Source organism: Anabas testudineus, chromosome 21, assembly GCF_900324465.2.
Source record: "Anabas testudineus chromosome 21, fAnaTes1.2, whole genome shotgun sequence".
Lineage (NCBI taxonomy): Eukaryota > Metazoa > Chordata > Actinopteri > Anabantiformes > Anabantidae > Anabas > Anabas testudineus.
The window spans coordinates 8,665,754-8,681,169 of record NC_046629.1 but is presented as its reverse complement, the minus strand read 5'-3'; the positions used below and the strand labels follow the sequence as shown (position 1 = coordinate 8,681,169).

Here is a 15,416-nt window from a genome sequence, read left to right as displayed (position 1 = left end):
TAAAGAGCGCGGACCGAAACTACACTCTGACTACTAACTACACAGCCTCAGGGCCACACTCTCACAAGCACGAACACCCGGCATCACAAAGGGCGAAGGCGCGGAAGAGAACGCGTGACCAATTTTAATTGTTATTGATTATCAGGCCGACATGTGCCAAATGGTCCAATTGATCATCTCAACACAGACCTGGAGCGCAGTGCACGGAAAGCGGACACGCTGTTTGTCAGTGCAGTTTCTGATATAACTGCACACACTAGCAGAGACAATGGGGCTGGGTGGGAGATGGAGGAGATAAATGCTGTGAAGAGACAGAGAAGCGCGCTGCTGGTGGAGCGCAGAGCTGGAAGGAGCCAGCAGCGTCTCTTCAGCTGTCACATAATTAGCGGCCGAGCCGTAAACAATGGGCCTCTGCGTCCTCCCGGGCCGCTGCACAGCCGCATGCAAGTCGGTGCACGGTTAAATTCCCCCATTGGCAGCACGGCCGGCAACAACGGCGACATTGTGAGGCAGCCCGTGCTGTCACTAGGGCCCGGGCGGCGGCTGCTGAACTGGCTCTATTCACCCAGGGCCAAATGGGGACTAAATGGCCCTTTATGCCACCAAAGGACCCGATTGTAATAGGGATGCGCATGCACGAGTCGACCCCGTTTACCGGAGATTTCTTGACTTTTCTTTGAAATGCTGGTGCTGCTTTCGTGTTGGATGCTCCTAATGAAAGCACATGATGCCAAATGACTGATCCCCTTAAATATCGCCCGCCCCCATAGAATGAATAGTGTTTTTAGAGAAGAGGCTTCATTAATGTGCCGCGTAAAGACGCAAATGATTCTAAATGCATCCACATTTATCTTATGGTTTTTAAAAGGTTTCAAATGAGTAAAATAGAGGTGTTGGAAACACATATTAACTTTTCTTTTACTAAATCCAGTAGGAGTGTGTTCTCGTTGCAACACGCTCCCTAATGATGATCCTCAGCTCGAGGTCAGCAGCTTTATAGCCAACATGAACTCAGTTATGTGCCATCCAGACAGGAGATAACACATTCCTGCTTTGAAGGCGGTTGCAATAAACTCCTATCGCCATCACCAAGCTGCGCTGCCAAGCGTCTGTGGGATTTCGTCAGATAGATGCCCGAGGCACCGACATCTAAAAACAAACGAGGCGGCCTGATCAAGACTGAGCCTGCAGAGACTCAGAGGAGGGAGGTGAGGTGTGTCATCATTACTCTCCTGCTAAATCAATCTTCCAATAGGCCAGGGGGAGGTCAGCGAACTGAACGCAATCACTACATCTCTGCATTCATATAATATCAAATAATGTATTTAACACTTCTCAGTAAAACCACCCAAATGTTGCCTTTATAGTCATTACTGACAAACACTGTATATAAGATAGAGATTAATGACAAACTGGACTCATAACAAAACCTGTGCGTCATTAGCTGCAGATGTTAGTTTTAATATGACAGACAGTTGCGAGACTAGAGAATAATGTGATGTGTGAAATGTGGTTCTCTCGGAGCCTCCTGACAGTCTGTGTGTCGCTGAAACAGCACTGCCGGCCGACACATCTCTGCGGGGAAGTGATCCGTGCGCTCTAGACCTCGACGAAACAAAAAGCTTTGTGGAGCGCCGAGAGAGAGAGAGAGAGAGAGGAGGGGGAGGGAAGAAGGGAGGAGGAGGAGGGGGGGCTCTCCCGTTTCATCGCGAGGTCCCGGGAGGCCAGCACGGAGCATAGCTTCAATCAAACCGTGACGTCTCCTCCGGGAGCTGCGCAGCGCCTGGAAAACCGATCTCTCATCGGCTCTCTGCTGCGCCTCCGCTTTCGTTCACACGCACCTCGCCGGCAGCGACGAGACTGTTGTTTTATATCCAGGCGTGAGTGAGAAGAGGGAAAAAAACAAGCGCGACAACAATAAGACAGACCTCATGTCTCCGACTAGATAAAAACAGAACGCGGGCATTTCCTTTGAGGTGTCTTACCCTGCCTATTTCCGAACACATCAGAAGGCTTGATATGCAAAAATGGCCCCGTGATTTTATTGACGCGCTCTCCTTGTGCGTAGTATTCCCCACGTGGTCCCTATTGATTCCAGATTAGAAAAGCGGACAAACAGCCGGCTAATGGCTTTAAAATGGAGGCTGTGGTTGTCCCTGTGCGCGCACTGTTCTCCAGCCGCCACACGTAGCAGCACGCTGACACATCCACTGTCACACATCACTCAGCATGACATATGACCCAGCGGACCCGGGGCTGGTGCTGCCTTTAGGTGCACCGCCACCCCCCAACAGCATTCAACTGAAAAGAAGCTATAAAAACACGTCTCTAGCGTTTTTAATGACTAAGAAAAAACAAAAACAACGAATCCACACATGGAGCCTCCACCTCAGCTGATCTGCTGGTGATCCGAATTGCAGAGATAATGCTGACAGAGGTGAAAGTGAAACCTGCCATTACTTAAGGCACTGTTTGCACATTTCCTATTAGAAATAATTTCCAATAAATAAAATTAGCGCCAAATTAAAAAGCCTATTTTGCTTGGGGACCACCCTTGAACACCACTTGGAAAACTAATGAGTCTGGGGCAATAAAACACTGTTTATGGAAGACGTGTTAAGTCCTCCCGCATGAACAGACAGACAGAGAGAGAGAGAGAGAGAACAGTAGGCTATGTCAGTGTATGGTGAGCAGCCCTCCCCCTCTGTGTTCCAACACCTGGAGAACAGATCAGGCCGACACTGACTTCACAGCGCACAGTGGAAAATGATGCGCAAAACAGTGTAACGGGGTGCACTATAAATAAATTCGGCCCACACAAAATGAAAAGTATTTTGTTTTAAACTTCCACAACACGCAGCACTTGGGGAACAGGCTCGATTACCTCAAGCCTAGTTTTAAAAAGCAGTGTCCTGAACAAGGCGATCTTTGTTCTAAAGCGTGTGAGTTATTGGGAATGACGCTGAGAACAAACGGGGACAGATCTGAAGGGCACTTTCATTATAGTCTATAGCAAATTGCCAGTGAAGTTAAAGCTGGAGTAAAGTCGTGTCTTGATACAGGTTACTTCAGGACAAGTCCCGTTCTCATTATGTCCACCAAAAGGAACTCAAAGGGAACCTGTGGACAACCATTCAGGACAACATGCTATGTGGACAGTTTGGTAAATATTTAGCCGCATAATCTCATGGATCACTGTCCATAATCCTCAAGTGCATGTCGGGGCTTCCAAATGTTCACAACTCCGCCGGTTTTATCTTTTCTAATTTACCTTCAGGTGCATGTATGACAAGTGTCCTTTATCTCGGCATACCAACCGAGTCCGACGATTCATTTAAATACAATTAAGCTTTTATTCTGCATCAAAGCCCCCTGAAGTAGCCTCCACCCCCCACCAGTTAATCCCTTGCTCTGTTCCCTCGAAAGGTCTCAACACGAGGTCCTGCTCTCCCAGCCGCCCGCGTTATGAACCATTCTTTAGTCTGCGCGCATTGGCTGCCGAGGCTGAAGTGGTCTTTTAGTCGCTGCCTCCTCCACTAAGCTCGTCAATGAGCTGGAGCCAGCCAATATGAGGCACATCGATCGTCCTAAGAGAGCGTCCCCTAATTAGTGCCTGTGTGGCTCCAGGACAGGCAGCAGGCGCAGCGGCGCAGGAGAAACCCCTGCCACGATCCAAGCCGCGTCTCCCGCGATGGTCCCGACAAACTCATTTCAACTCAAATGTCTCGGTTAAACGCCTCTTTGCCAGTCGCGAAATGCAGGGTGCGTAGCCCGCAGAGCTTTGAGGAATCGTTAGGAAAGATTATTCACTTTGGAACACATCCAACACACCCTGCAGCACTTATTCCAATTAAACAGCAACTTTACAAGAAGCGGTTCGTACTGATCGCTGTCGCCTGTAATGGTGCAGAGGGACGATGAGAGCTGATAATGGCACAGTAGAAACGGTGGATTGATTTAATGCGAAGTGAAAAGCTGTTTTAAATTTGCCAAGCCATCACCAAGCTCTTGAAGCAATGAAAACTTCCTCCATAGAAAGGAGCTGGGCGTATCGGAGCTGATGGGGGAGGGAGGGGAGCAGGGGGGGGGGGGGTCCTAAGTGGCGCTACATGGATTCTCCGTACGCGGAGGATATTCCCCTGCAATGCAAAAACTAGTCACACAGCAAGACTCCGTGCAAGAGTGAAAAACAACGCACTGTTGTACAAAGTCATATCGAAGAACACCTGCGCGAGAGAGACAGAGACAGAGAGAGAGAGACAGAGAGAGAGAGAGAGACAGAGAGAGCGGTGGCACGGTGCCAGAGTGGTTTCCGTCACCTAGACAGGAAGGTGAACGGTGCAGTCCCGTCTTTTCCCCCTACAGATTTTCCCAACACTACCTTCGGGACTCATGTGACGACTGATCAACGTCCACTCTGTCCAAACAAAGCCCCCACGCCTCCCCCAAGCAAGAACACACAAACACACACACACACACACACACGCGCGCACGCACACACGTAACGCGGAGCTGCCGTCCAACTGAACTGAACCGTGCATAAACGGAACAGCACCGCTCGCTTCCCTTTGGCAGGGCGAGGCTGGATTCCGTAACCTTGTTTAGCGCAGAAGCTCCGTGTGCGCGCACGCACACGCGTACATACTCGTCCCACAGGCACTCTCACACTTCGTCACACAGCAGAGTGCCAAAAGCCTGAATATTCCCCATCATGGACGGCGCCACTTTCAAGTCCGTTAACCTCTGGGACGTCCTTCTCACCTCGGTGCGGGTGACGGGACAGTTGTAAAAACAACAACAACAGAAAAAAAAAAAAGAGGCCAAGCTCACGGTCGGATCATTATGTGTGTGCGGGTGTTATCAACCACATGCCACTGCCCCGCCGAAACGCACAAAGACCACCCTATGCGCTATTCTTAGAAGTGGCCGATCGTCTCCCAGTCTCTGCGCACAGCACCAGGCAAACGCAGTTAGATTCAGCCCCACAAAAAGACAGTTTCCAATTAAAATCAGACCCTCTAAACTCCCCAGGTCATTTAAAAGCCTCTTAGTTGTTGCTGTACTATTTTAAAAAAAAACACATCATTTGGGCTTTGTCCTGGTGCAGAGGATTTCACAAAGCCAAAAACACACGCTAAAGACAATACATCTGGATTTGTCACTGATTGCCTCACCTGGTTAATTGGTGTTAGTTTCAGCCGTGGTCCTTGTGCCCAAACTCACGTCTTTATCCTCTTTTGCCAAGTTAACCAGGAGAGCTGCGATCCGTGCGCACGTAGACGAGCCCGGTTACGGTCCTGTCTGCTGGAGACAGACAATCCCGGGCAAAGAAAACAAAAAACAACTAAAAGTGTCTAACAGGTTATCCACTTGTCCCTAATCAAAACAAGTCTTACACACAAAGCGCTCGGTCCTTATTCTGTTGTCTACAGACAACTCTCATCCATTACCCTCTAATTCAAGCGGACTTTTCTGCTGCTTTAAATGTCATTTAGGTTTCCACGAAGCAACAAAAAGATCCCGTGTGGAGGAAAAAACAGGCGTCAGCATCTAGAGAAATCCACAAAAGAAGATCCGTTAAGGTCGGAGAGCCGGTTCGCCGCACGGCCCAGGATACAGGTGGCGAGGTCGGCGGACTCGCGGAGAAATTAATTCAGATCGGCCGTAGCTCGCAGCACCGCCATGTTGGGTTTCAGCGGAGCACGCCGTCCTCGGAAAAAGCCCCTTTCTCCCGCTCTCCGTCACTCCATGTCCTCTCCGAGTCCGGAGTCCGTGTGTCGGAGGGTTTGCTGAAGGTTACTCCGTCTGGCTTTTCGTCCCGCGTTTTCGTTCGAGAAGCGCAGTGAACAGCCCGGTCGGAGCCCCCGGTTCGCACCGAGGACGCACGGAGCTGTACGGGGAGTGCCGCACAGAATGGATGAACGCTGCCGAGACCGAGCGACTCGCTCCACTCCCACTCGCGCAGACTCTACCCAGAAGGCCAGTCGGGAGACCGCAATTACCATAAGCCTCCAGCGCACGGCAGAGGCTGCGTGCGCACGCACACACATCGAGACACACAGAGGAACACACACACACACACACACACACACACACGAGCTCCGCTGACACTCCACAGCGAGAAAAGGCGAGGTTTAGCAGCAGAAACAAGGCAGCACATCAACTAATGATGATCCAATTTAAGGAATCCTGCTCTATTCTGTTATTATCTCTCCACATGTACACACAGATGCATCTATATAAATACATTTATTAACAACACTGATCGTGATTTATTGTAAATTGTACATAAACTGTCTTATTAATCCTCTATTTAGTGCTTTTATTTCATCCAAATTATTATTATTATTCTATTATATGTTCATATTTTCTCTACTATTAAAACTATGAGTAGATGTTAGTTTAGCTTTTTTATTTTTTCCCCAAACCAACAATTAAGGTAAATCTGTGGAGCACGAGGTTGTGGAGATGCAGAGAGAGGGAGAGAGAGAGAGAGAGAGGGAGAGCCGGCTCAAGGTTGGGGCACATCTGTTAAAGCTCCCATGTCAAGTGAAGGAGGAGGAGGCTATGAATATCAAGCCTGAGGTGTGTGCATCATGTGCCTGCATGTGTGTGTGTGTGTGTGTGTGTGTAGGAGAGACAGAGGGAAAAGAGAAATACAGAGAGGGATAGAGAGAGAGAGAGGGAAAGGCCAGCAGAGACACAGACAGAGGCAGAGTAGGAGTAGGAAAAGAGAGGGGGACTTGGAAATGAAAGGTCTGGCTGCATTCGCCACAGCTGTTGAAAGTAGGAGTTAAACCAGACGGTCATACACAAACAAACACAAAGCTCAGAAAGCACTCGCATATGGAGGCATTAAAACGCAAAACTCCTCTTGAAGGGCAAGTTGTCCAAAAGTTTGGAGACAGATGCTCAAAGGGAGCGAGCTGAGAGAAGGTCTGTGTCAATAGGAGGGGGGGTGGATTCAAGCACGTCCCAGAAGAAAACTCTGTGGACCCATCACGCATGTGAATGTCTGTGACGAGCCTTTCAAATCAGTAAGTGGCCGGGCATGTTCGCTCTTATCAGCCCCACCCTCTACCTCTCACGACTGGGAGTTGCTCACAGCCACCACAACTACAAGAGGCTGCTTCCACACTTCACCAGCTCAGTCTGAAAACGATTAACGTGCGAATGCATCATCATCTGAAGATTTTTCAGGTTGTTTCCAGTCATAATTAAATACTTAATTGGTAGGAAAAATGTTTAGTCTCTTCTTTTTTTTTCCTCCTCTTCTGGTTGGCAAATTATAAAATTACACATTTTGACCAACATCTGGTAAGAAGTGAAGAATCTGGAAAGACACAGTCCAGTTATTCTTACCACATTATACACTTAAATACAAATTTATCCTCCTGTGACACCCCTAAATGCTAAAATATATGTACGTGAGTGATCACAGATTTAATTTAGAGGCTTCTTCAGATGTCCACGTAGTGACGACTGGTCCTGAAAATCCTCCACCTGCATTAAAACAGGAGCTCCATTTGTAGGGGCATATTGTTTGAAAGTACTATAGATGAGAAATGAAGAATGATCCAGGAAGTTATGCCTTTAAAGGCTTAAAACACTGCACAGCAGTGTCTAAAACTCACAGACGTGACTTTATAACTCTGGAAAGTCATCCCACCAATGGGCTGATTCCATTCAAATAAGTCATAGGCCACGTTTTGTCATGCAGGCCTCCTGTTAGTGAATGCAGCCTGAATGATCTGATTTAGCTGCGCAGTGACATAGCTTTCTATTGCAGGACCTTAAGAGAGGTGTAAAACAATATTAACACATGCGGTTTCATATTGACTTACTGCAGTGTGCTATTTTTCATATCCTCTGTGCGCAAATGGTTATTTATGAACATGGCTGAGGACGCAGAAAGGATTTAAAAAGGTGTTTTTTGGTTCTGCTAACATGTTTTTGTCTTTCCTCAAGACGCATGTCACCATTTTTAGCCATATTAACTTCATGCTCAACACATTTAGCACCGCATATCCCATTCACTTCTGCTGGACAGATTGTTGCAGGTAGGATCCAACCTGACAACTCCGCTCTCCACTGTACCAGAGTAATCGATGCTTGAAGAGTTAGTGTAAAAGCCCGGCCATGAGGAGATTTGATTTACCTCTTTTCAGAACTGTCAGCAGGGAGGTTTTCAGAGCACCCACATCTAATCTAATTCTTGCCTCCAAACAGTCGGAGAAGCTGCTTTGTTGTAAGCCACAATTTAATATAAACTACCAAGTCAGCAATGAAAGTTAATTGGATTTTTTTCTGATTAGGACACCAGGAGATAGGTCAGGTTTGTCAGATATCAATCACGCTCCTCCTAAAAGTTACTCTTTGCCTTGAGTAAAGCACACTCTGGCCAAACTTTGGGAATCAAATCATCTATTTTCAGGCACATTACATCAGGAGAGATCCATCTTTTTACGGATGTTGCACGGCAGGAAGATAATATAGAAGAGCTGAATACGATCCTGAGTTCTGAGCAGTTACACATGACTAAAAATCATGTTGAAAGGTCAGATGAGTGTTGGAAAGACACAAAATCATAGCACACACAACACCGGGTCTTTCCTCACTCTCTCCCTCCTGCTCTGACTCAGAGGGCGTAGAAGGCAAATGGCTCTCTCCATCACTCACTGGAAAACTGGATTAGGATGAATATTGCTCTGAGGAACCGCAGGGCAAACTCGGTGCCTGACGCTCAACACAAAAAACACACAGTTGTACACCTTTGCCCAGCGACTGAGGGAGAGACAAAACCGAGGTCTGGAGAGCAAGCGCGGGCCTTTTTATGGCTGCAATTTTATGACTGTATGAACTTTGTGGTTTGAAAAAGCCAGACTGAGAACAACATGTGCCTTTGAAACTGCACATGCTGGCTAATGGCGTGCTTGACTGCGCGATCCCCCTCCTCTAACTGTCATTCTAAGTCTTGTCAGGGATTCATGCAAAAGTGTGTGTCTTGTAAAAACACTGTGAACACACACACACAAACACACACATACACATACACACAGGCGCACGCACGGGTACACCCCAGTGTTGAAAAAAAAAAAAAGCAGCGCTCTGGGAGGTCACGGTGATCCAGCCATCTGCTGTTGCAATCAGACACTGAAGCGGTGGCCTGACGCAAACACACACACACACACGCGTATACGTGGTAGATTCACAGGCGCACACAAGAAAACACACCTTCAACACACAAGCGCGCATGTTTTGCCAAATATACACACGATGTCCTCAAAACAGACACGCACACGCAGCCGTGACACACTTTGAAAGAGCTAGCTGCCAACACGCAAACAAGTACGTTGCGCACACACACACACACACACACACTCTCAGTCGGCAGGCTCAGATTGCAGGAAGCTCTTTGCACGCAGCTCAGTCCACAGCAGCCGGTACTAATCAGCACAATCCACCTGCAGATCGTTATGGATCGCTTACTGCAACTCACACAGTCACAAACACACACAGAAACTTGCCTGAACAGTCACCAGCACATACAGGCTCAGACACGAGCACACGTGCAATCAATAGATCTATATCTGGACGCACACTTGGAACAAAAAAAAAAAAAACCCAAACCTTTACGCACAGTCTACACACATGATGCTTTGTTTACGTCCACCTCCGTTTGAAAGAGAACAGCATTATTCCGATAAAATGCTTCTATGGAGTCATTGTTTATTTAGGACGGTCAGTGGTGACTTTATGTTGAGCCTATCAACTGCTTCAAATCAATTCTCTAATCTATAATTCATCTCCAGAGCTCTAAAGGTTCGTGTGAGGACTCGGAATTGCCGTGATACGGGCTGCTGAAATATCAGCGTAGCACCGCTTTCTCCCTCCGTGTCACACAAACAGAGAAATCACACACACACACACACACACACACACACACACACAGAGCCACGCACACTCATGCGCCCCCACCGGTGTTGTAGGGCTAACCGGTTCCCCACAGGCGCGCCACGCTGCGTTAGCGCGGCCTCACCGGGGATAATTACAGCCTGGCGCGGCAGGGCGAGAGTGGCTCCGAGCCAAACACTGCTGCTCGGGAGAGAGAGAGGGAGAGGGAGAGGGAGAGAGACCACGTAGTGGAGCAGGGAGAGACACGGGCCTATAGATTACACCCTAATCAATAGGCTGCTGAAATAATCGATGCAATCAATCAGTGGCCCGTGACATAAAATAACCAGTGCGATCAATCGCAGTTGTCTTTTTCCGACCTTGGGGATTAGAAGCGGCAACCCCCCCCCCTTTCCACAGCGCGCCGACGGAAACACTGAACAGTCGCGTCATTTTTAGAGAATAAAGATTAAAACCTTCAAACGAACCTTATCTGAGAGGAGGGAGAAGCGGTGGCGGTTCTCAGCGCAGCACAAGAAAGATTCCCCCTCCTCTCCCTCTCCCCCCCCCCCCCCCTTCTCTCTCGTCTGTCGGCCTCTGTCGAGTTCCGCTCATAACCTCGCCACCCACCCTCCCAGTTCCCCGCCTCTCCCTGCTTTCCGCTGCTGGCGGCGAACGCACACACATACGCACACTCACACACACACACACACACACTCACTCACGCACACTCACGCACAAAGACTCACACACACACACACTCTCACACACAGCTCTTTATAGCTCTCTCGCTCTGACACGCATCCACAAGCAGGCACAGCTTTGCGCACACACACACACCCAGGCGCACACGCTCACACTCACACACACACACACTCACAGGCGCACACACACACCCAGGCGCACACACTCACACTCACAGGCACACACACACACATCCAGGCGCACACGCTCACACTGACACACGCACACACAGATGACACAGACACACAGGCAGGCAGCGTCAATAAAAAGCCCAGCGCTGTGAGAGGCCGCCGGCACTCCACTCCCCCCTCCTGCCACTGCGATTAGCGGAGGCTGGCTGGCTGGGGAGAGGCGCCCCTCTGTTATCTGGGGCGGTGGCAGCCTGTGTGTGTGTGTCGAGAGAGAAAGAGAGAGAGAGAGAGGGTAGGGTAGAGATTAATTTAACTCTTTCGAGGCCGGAGCGCAGCGCTCGGAGCTCCGCTCGCTCCTGCACTCCGCTCAGCTCAGGCAGCGGCAGCAGCAGCTGATATTAGACAGGATGTAGGGAATTAAGGACATTTAACAAAAGACATAAACGTGTAAGCAGCGTCACAAAGGTCACATTCATGGGAAACGGGAGGGATGTTGATGTTGGTTAGTAATTTAAATATTTCAAGCCAGATTTATAATGAAAGGGAAAAATAATTAAACCTAATCGTCGATCGACAGACGATGTTTGGCAAAAAAGCCAAAGATGTGAAGGTGCTTCTCTTTTGTATCATATGGAAAATTAAATTTATTCATGATCAGACCCACATGTTGACGTTTGAATCTGATCTGTTCACATTTATGGAACAAAAACTTAAAGATGTCTTTTGCGTAATTTCGCCTAAACCCGAACAGTGGGTGTCAGGATCTTCATCAATTATCCATTCCCGCTTATCATTAGCTGGTCGGGGGGTGGGGGGGTTAAATGACAAAAACGTGTCCAGTATTTACAATATTAAGTAAAAAGGAGCATTAAAGACACTTTGTCCTAAATGTTTATGAACTGCAAACACATCTGCTTAAGCGGACTCTCCAAGCTGCCTAATGGCCACGGTGATTATTGGCACAAAGGGGGGAATTCCGCACATTGCAGGGGTTTAATCGCAGGCAGTTCAAGACAAAACAGCCAGAGTAAAATCATTAAAACGCCTGATACAAGGGCTACACAACAACTTCGACATTTGGATAATTATTTATACTTTTAAGACATCATTCATGCCGACTCTAATCTCCCCATTAATCTTCTCCAGCTTATATTTACTGTAAACGGCGGCTGGGTTGAGTTGAGGAGGAGTTTTAGCCTCCACCACATCCCCCGCCTGTAAATACTGCTGGGGCTCTAATAAACAGCAGCCGAGACTCCCGGGAACGAGAGAGGAGCGACAAACACCCATCAGGCCTGTCTCGCTTTCGCTCGGAGGTGACAGAGCTCCAGCTTGTTTTTCAGCGGCTGCCGCTGCTGTCGCCTCCCTCTCTCCCTCTCTCTCTCTCTCTTTCCGTGCGTCACAGCTAGGTCATGGCCGGACTCCAACAATGGCTCCGGTTTCTCGAGCCACGTGCACACGTACGCGCGCGCGCACACACACACACACACACACACACACGCACACACACACAGGTAACAGAAGCACACAAACAGAGATCTGACAAATGATAAGGTGGCGAGGCGAGGAGAGCTAATAGTAGGCAGTGCGCCTGCCGACATGCCCGTGGGCCGCGGGTGTTAAATTGTATCCAATTACGGCGCATGCAACGATATGAGGGGGGGAATAATAATTCTTCTTGCGTGACAGGGAGATTCGCTTATTTCTCAGGCTCTTTATACGGAGGGGTGCGGGGCTCGAAACGCTCAAGCGTCTTGGGAAGAGCCGAGTGTGAGAGGGTGTGTGTGAAGGGAAAGTCTGGTTTTGTGGAGGACGTGGTCCGCATATTCCATTAATCAAAATCCAGTTACCCAGATTTGGAGACACGGAAGGGGCCAGCAGGTTCCGACCAATAATTAATATCCATTATTTAAGCAGCCCAGGTCTAAAAGACGCACACACACACACACACACACACACACACACTTCTCAGTCGGAGTCAAGTCAATGGTAAAAGGGAATGAGGGATTGCATCAATGTGAAAATAAAATAAACACGCCCAAGTCTCAGCTTTGTTATGAAATGTCTCTCCTGCTCATTTATTTGATGGACTGCACAGTCAAGTCAAAGCAGCAACAGTGCTACAGGAGGGTGTGTGTAATACAGTGGTGGGGCTCTGTGCACTGAAAACTGAAGTTGCGCCCAGGTGTCATTGACGCCCAGCAGAAAAGTTCAACAGCTCAAGGGTAAAAAGGGTCAAGTGTTGGTTCATTAGTTCAGCTTGTCAGCGAGGCAGCTGACAGCCGGCAGTGCACACCAACAGTGATGAAACCACCTAGATATGGGAAAAGCTAAAATGGGTCGGGGCTGAATATAAAGTGACTCTATCATCCTGCCAATCACACCTCAACTATGCCCCCTCAGCTCCGCTGACATGGCCCATGAGGTGATGAACCATCAAAAAGGCTGTTGCTATGTACTGGGTGCCGTGTGCATGTCATCTTTTCCAACACGTTTTGACAGGCGCAGTTAGTAAGGAGCATGTGCGTCTGTGTGTCTGTGTTTGTTTGACTAATAACATGTTTAAATTGTTCATAAGGCTGTACAGTAAACTGGCTCAGGCTCTGCTTGACTGACATGTGACAGCAGCTTTTTTTGGACCACGATAAGCATTTTCCTTTACATTTCAATCCAAGGCACGTACAAAAATAGATTGTACACTTAAACATTTACAGTACATTGATTGGTAATAAATACAGTATAACAAACAAGTGTAGTAATTCCATAAAAATGACAAAAACAAAACCACCTTTCAAAAGGAATACTTAAGAGAAAGGTACAATAGTAACGCCATATTCAAAGAGAAAGACGGAAACCAAATACTGTCTGAGGAAAGACTGATGCTGTGGGACTTATTTGCCCTTCCAAGTCATTGTTACTATTTTAAAACCCCTTCTTTTTTACCACCGTGGGGCACCTCCCCCTATTGGCAAGAAAATAGTTCAGTACCACGATCAATCTCGGTGCAGATGTAGACGCTTTCATGCCTGACACACAGGGTGAGTTTTAAAAGGCCTGCTTTTCACCTCATCTTCTGCAGGAAAGTGAAAAGGTAATTGCTGCAAATGCTAAACTAACACCTTGTTATGATTGGCTTTCAGCAGTCCTTCATGCTTTTTTTTTTTTTTCTTCTTCTTTTCTTTCTTTTAATTTTTGTGAAATGCCAAAATCCTGCAGAACGTAGGAGTCAAGAAGGCGGAGCAGAGAGGGAAATCATTTTAAGACCTTTGGGATGCAGCAGATGCCTTTAACATTAGAAGGATCTGCTCCTTTCTTGCTCCTCTCTGATGGTAGTATTGCAGGGAGTTGCAGCTATGTTCAGTATGTGTGTGTGTGTGTCTTTAGGATATTAAATAGTAAAGGATGGAGATTGATAATGGAACCTGACAGCTCATCTCCGGCTTCTATCTGCCTGACTGTCCCTCCAATCTTCCCTTCCATTCCCTCCCTACCTCTTTTTCCTCCCTCTCAGTTTCTAATCCGCTGCGTTTCTCTCTGGCTGTCACCCTCCTTTGTGCTCCTTCCCTCCAGCTCTTTTGTCTTCCTCCCTCTCTCTCCTTCCTCCCCTCTCCTGTTCTTTCTCTCTCAGGGCCCTCGGTCTTTCAGGGTCATGTCAGGAGAGTAGAAGAGCACGTTGGTGTCGTCGTCGTCGTCATCGCTGAGGTCGACCAGGTCAGCCTGTGTGTAGCGCACTGCCCCGGGGTGGTACTCTCCGATTCGTGTCCTGTCACACAGCCGTGACTGCAGAGCCAGCTAGAAAACAGACACACGTAGTTGGGAATTAACACATATTTGTTTGTACTGGTATATATCCAATGGTTTACACGTTATAGGCTCATATGTTATTTTTTACACATTGATTATATGACAGTCTTAAGTAAAGGACAATTTGTCTGTACGATTTATTTCCTTGACAGCTCGAGTCCAGTCATCCGTTGTTGAAGAGGTAGCTGTGTCCATTTCTATGAGATCCCGTTCTTGTTAGCAGCCAAGAGCCTCTTAAAAAAGGTATTCATCCTGAGCCATGAGCTTGTCAACAAAACAAAAAAGCTATTAACTTCTGTTCCAAACATTTTCATTACATCTTCAGCAATCTCTCGTCAATATGGACAAATTAGGGTAATAATATATAAAACCACTCAACCATTTTTTTTTATCACACTAAATAGAAAGATTTTCAATGTGGGAGTCCACTAATATTAGTAAACCCCCTTTAAGATGTGAAGTTTGCAGTTTTAATCTGGCTTATATGACCATTTATCAGTCCAAGCATCTCTACTCCCATTTCTGCTCGCTGTCAGTTGTGTAGTTCATGGAGTTTGTGAAACTACGTGTTTATTATCCTTAATCTAATAGCCATCAATTAATATTTTCACCAAGTTAGGTTACAGCTAAATGTGAAAATGCATATTTTGCTTCCCATTCTGACAGTCCATCCCACACTGAGCTGGTGTTTTATATACAGTAGACTCTCAAGGTAATACATCTGAAAATGCTGGATGACCCTCTGTTCACAACAGGCTGCCTTTTAATGTGAAAGTAACGTCCTGGCCTGACCACTGTGATTCAGTACTAAAAGAAATGACAACACAAAAGCTGATAAAGGTT

General features: G+C 47.5%; 2 protein-coding genes across 3 annotated transcripts in view; both read right to left on the bottom strand.

Moving 5' to 3' along the window:
• bcor (BCL6 corepressor) overlaps window positions 1-5,975 on the bottom strand; it is a 31,328-nt gene extending 25,353 nt beyond the window's left edge. For both annotated transcript variants that reach the window (XM_026375961.2, XM_026375964.2), the window contains exon 1: window positions 5,175-5,975. The gene's annotated coding sequence lies outside the window, so the exon portion shown is untranslated. The remainder of the gene's footprint in view (window positions 1-5,174) is intronic.
• Window positions 5,976-12,831: 6,856 nt separating this feature from the next.
• si:dkey-100n23.5 (cyclic AMP receptor-like protein A) overlaps window positions 12,832-15,416 on the bottom strand; it is a 44,884-nt gene continuing 42,299 nt past the window's right edge. Inside the window, exon 13 of the mRNA XM_026376608.1 lies at window positions 12,832-14,561. Coding sequence (XP_026232393.1) covers window positions 14,394-14,561 — 168 coding nt within the window. The 3' untranslated portion in view covers window positions 12,832-14,393. The remainder of the gene's footprint in view (window positions 14,562-15,416) is intronic.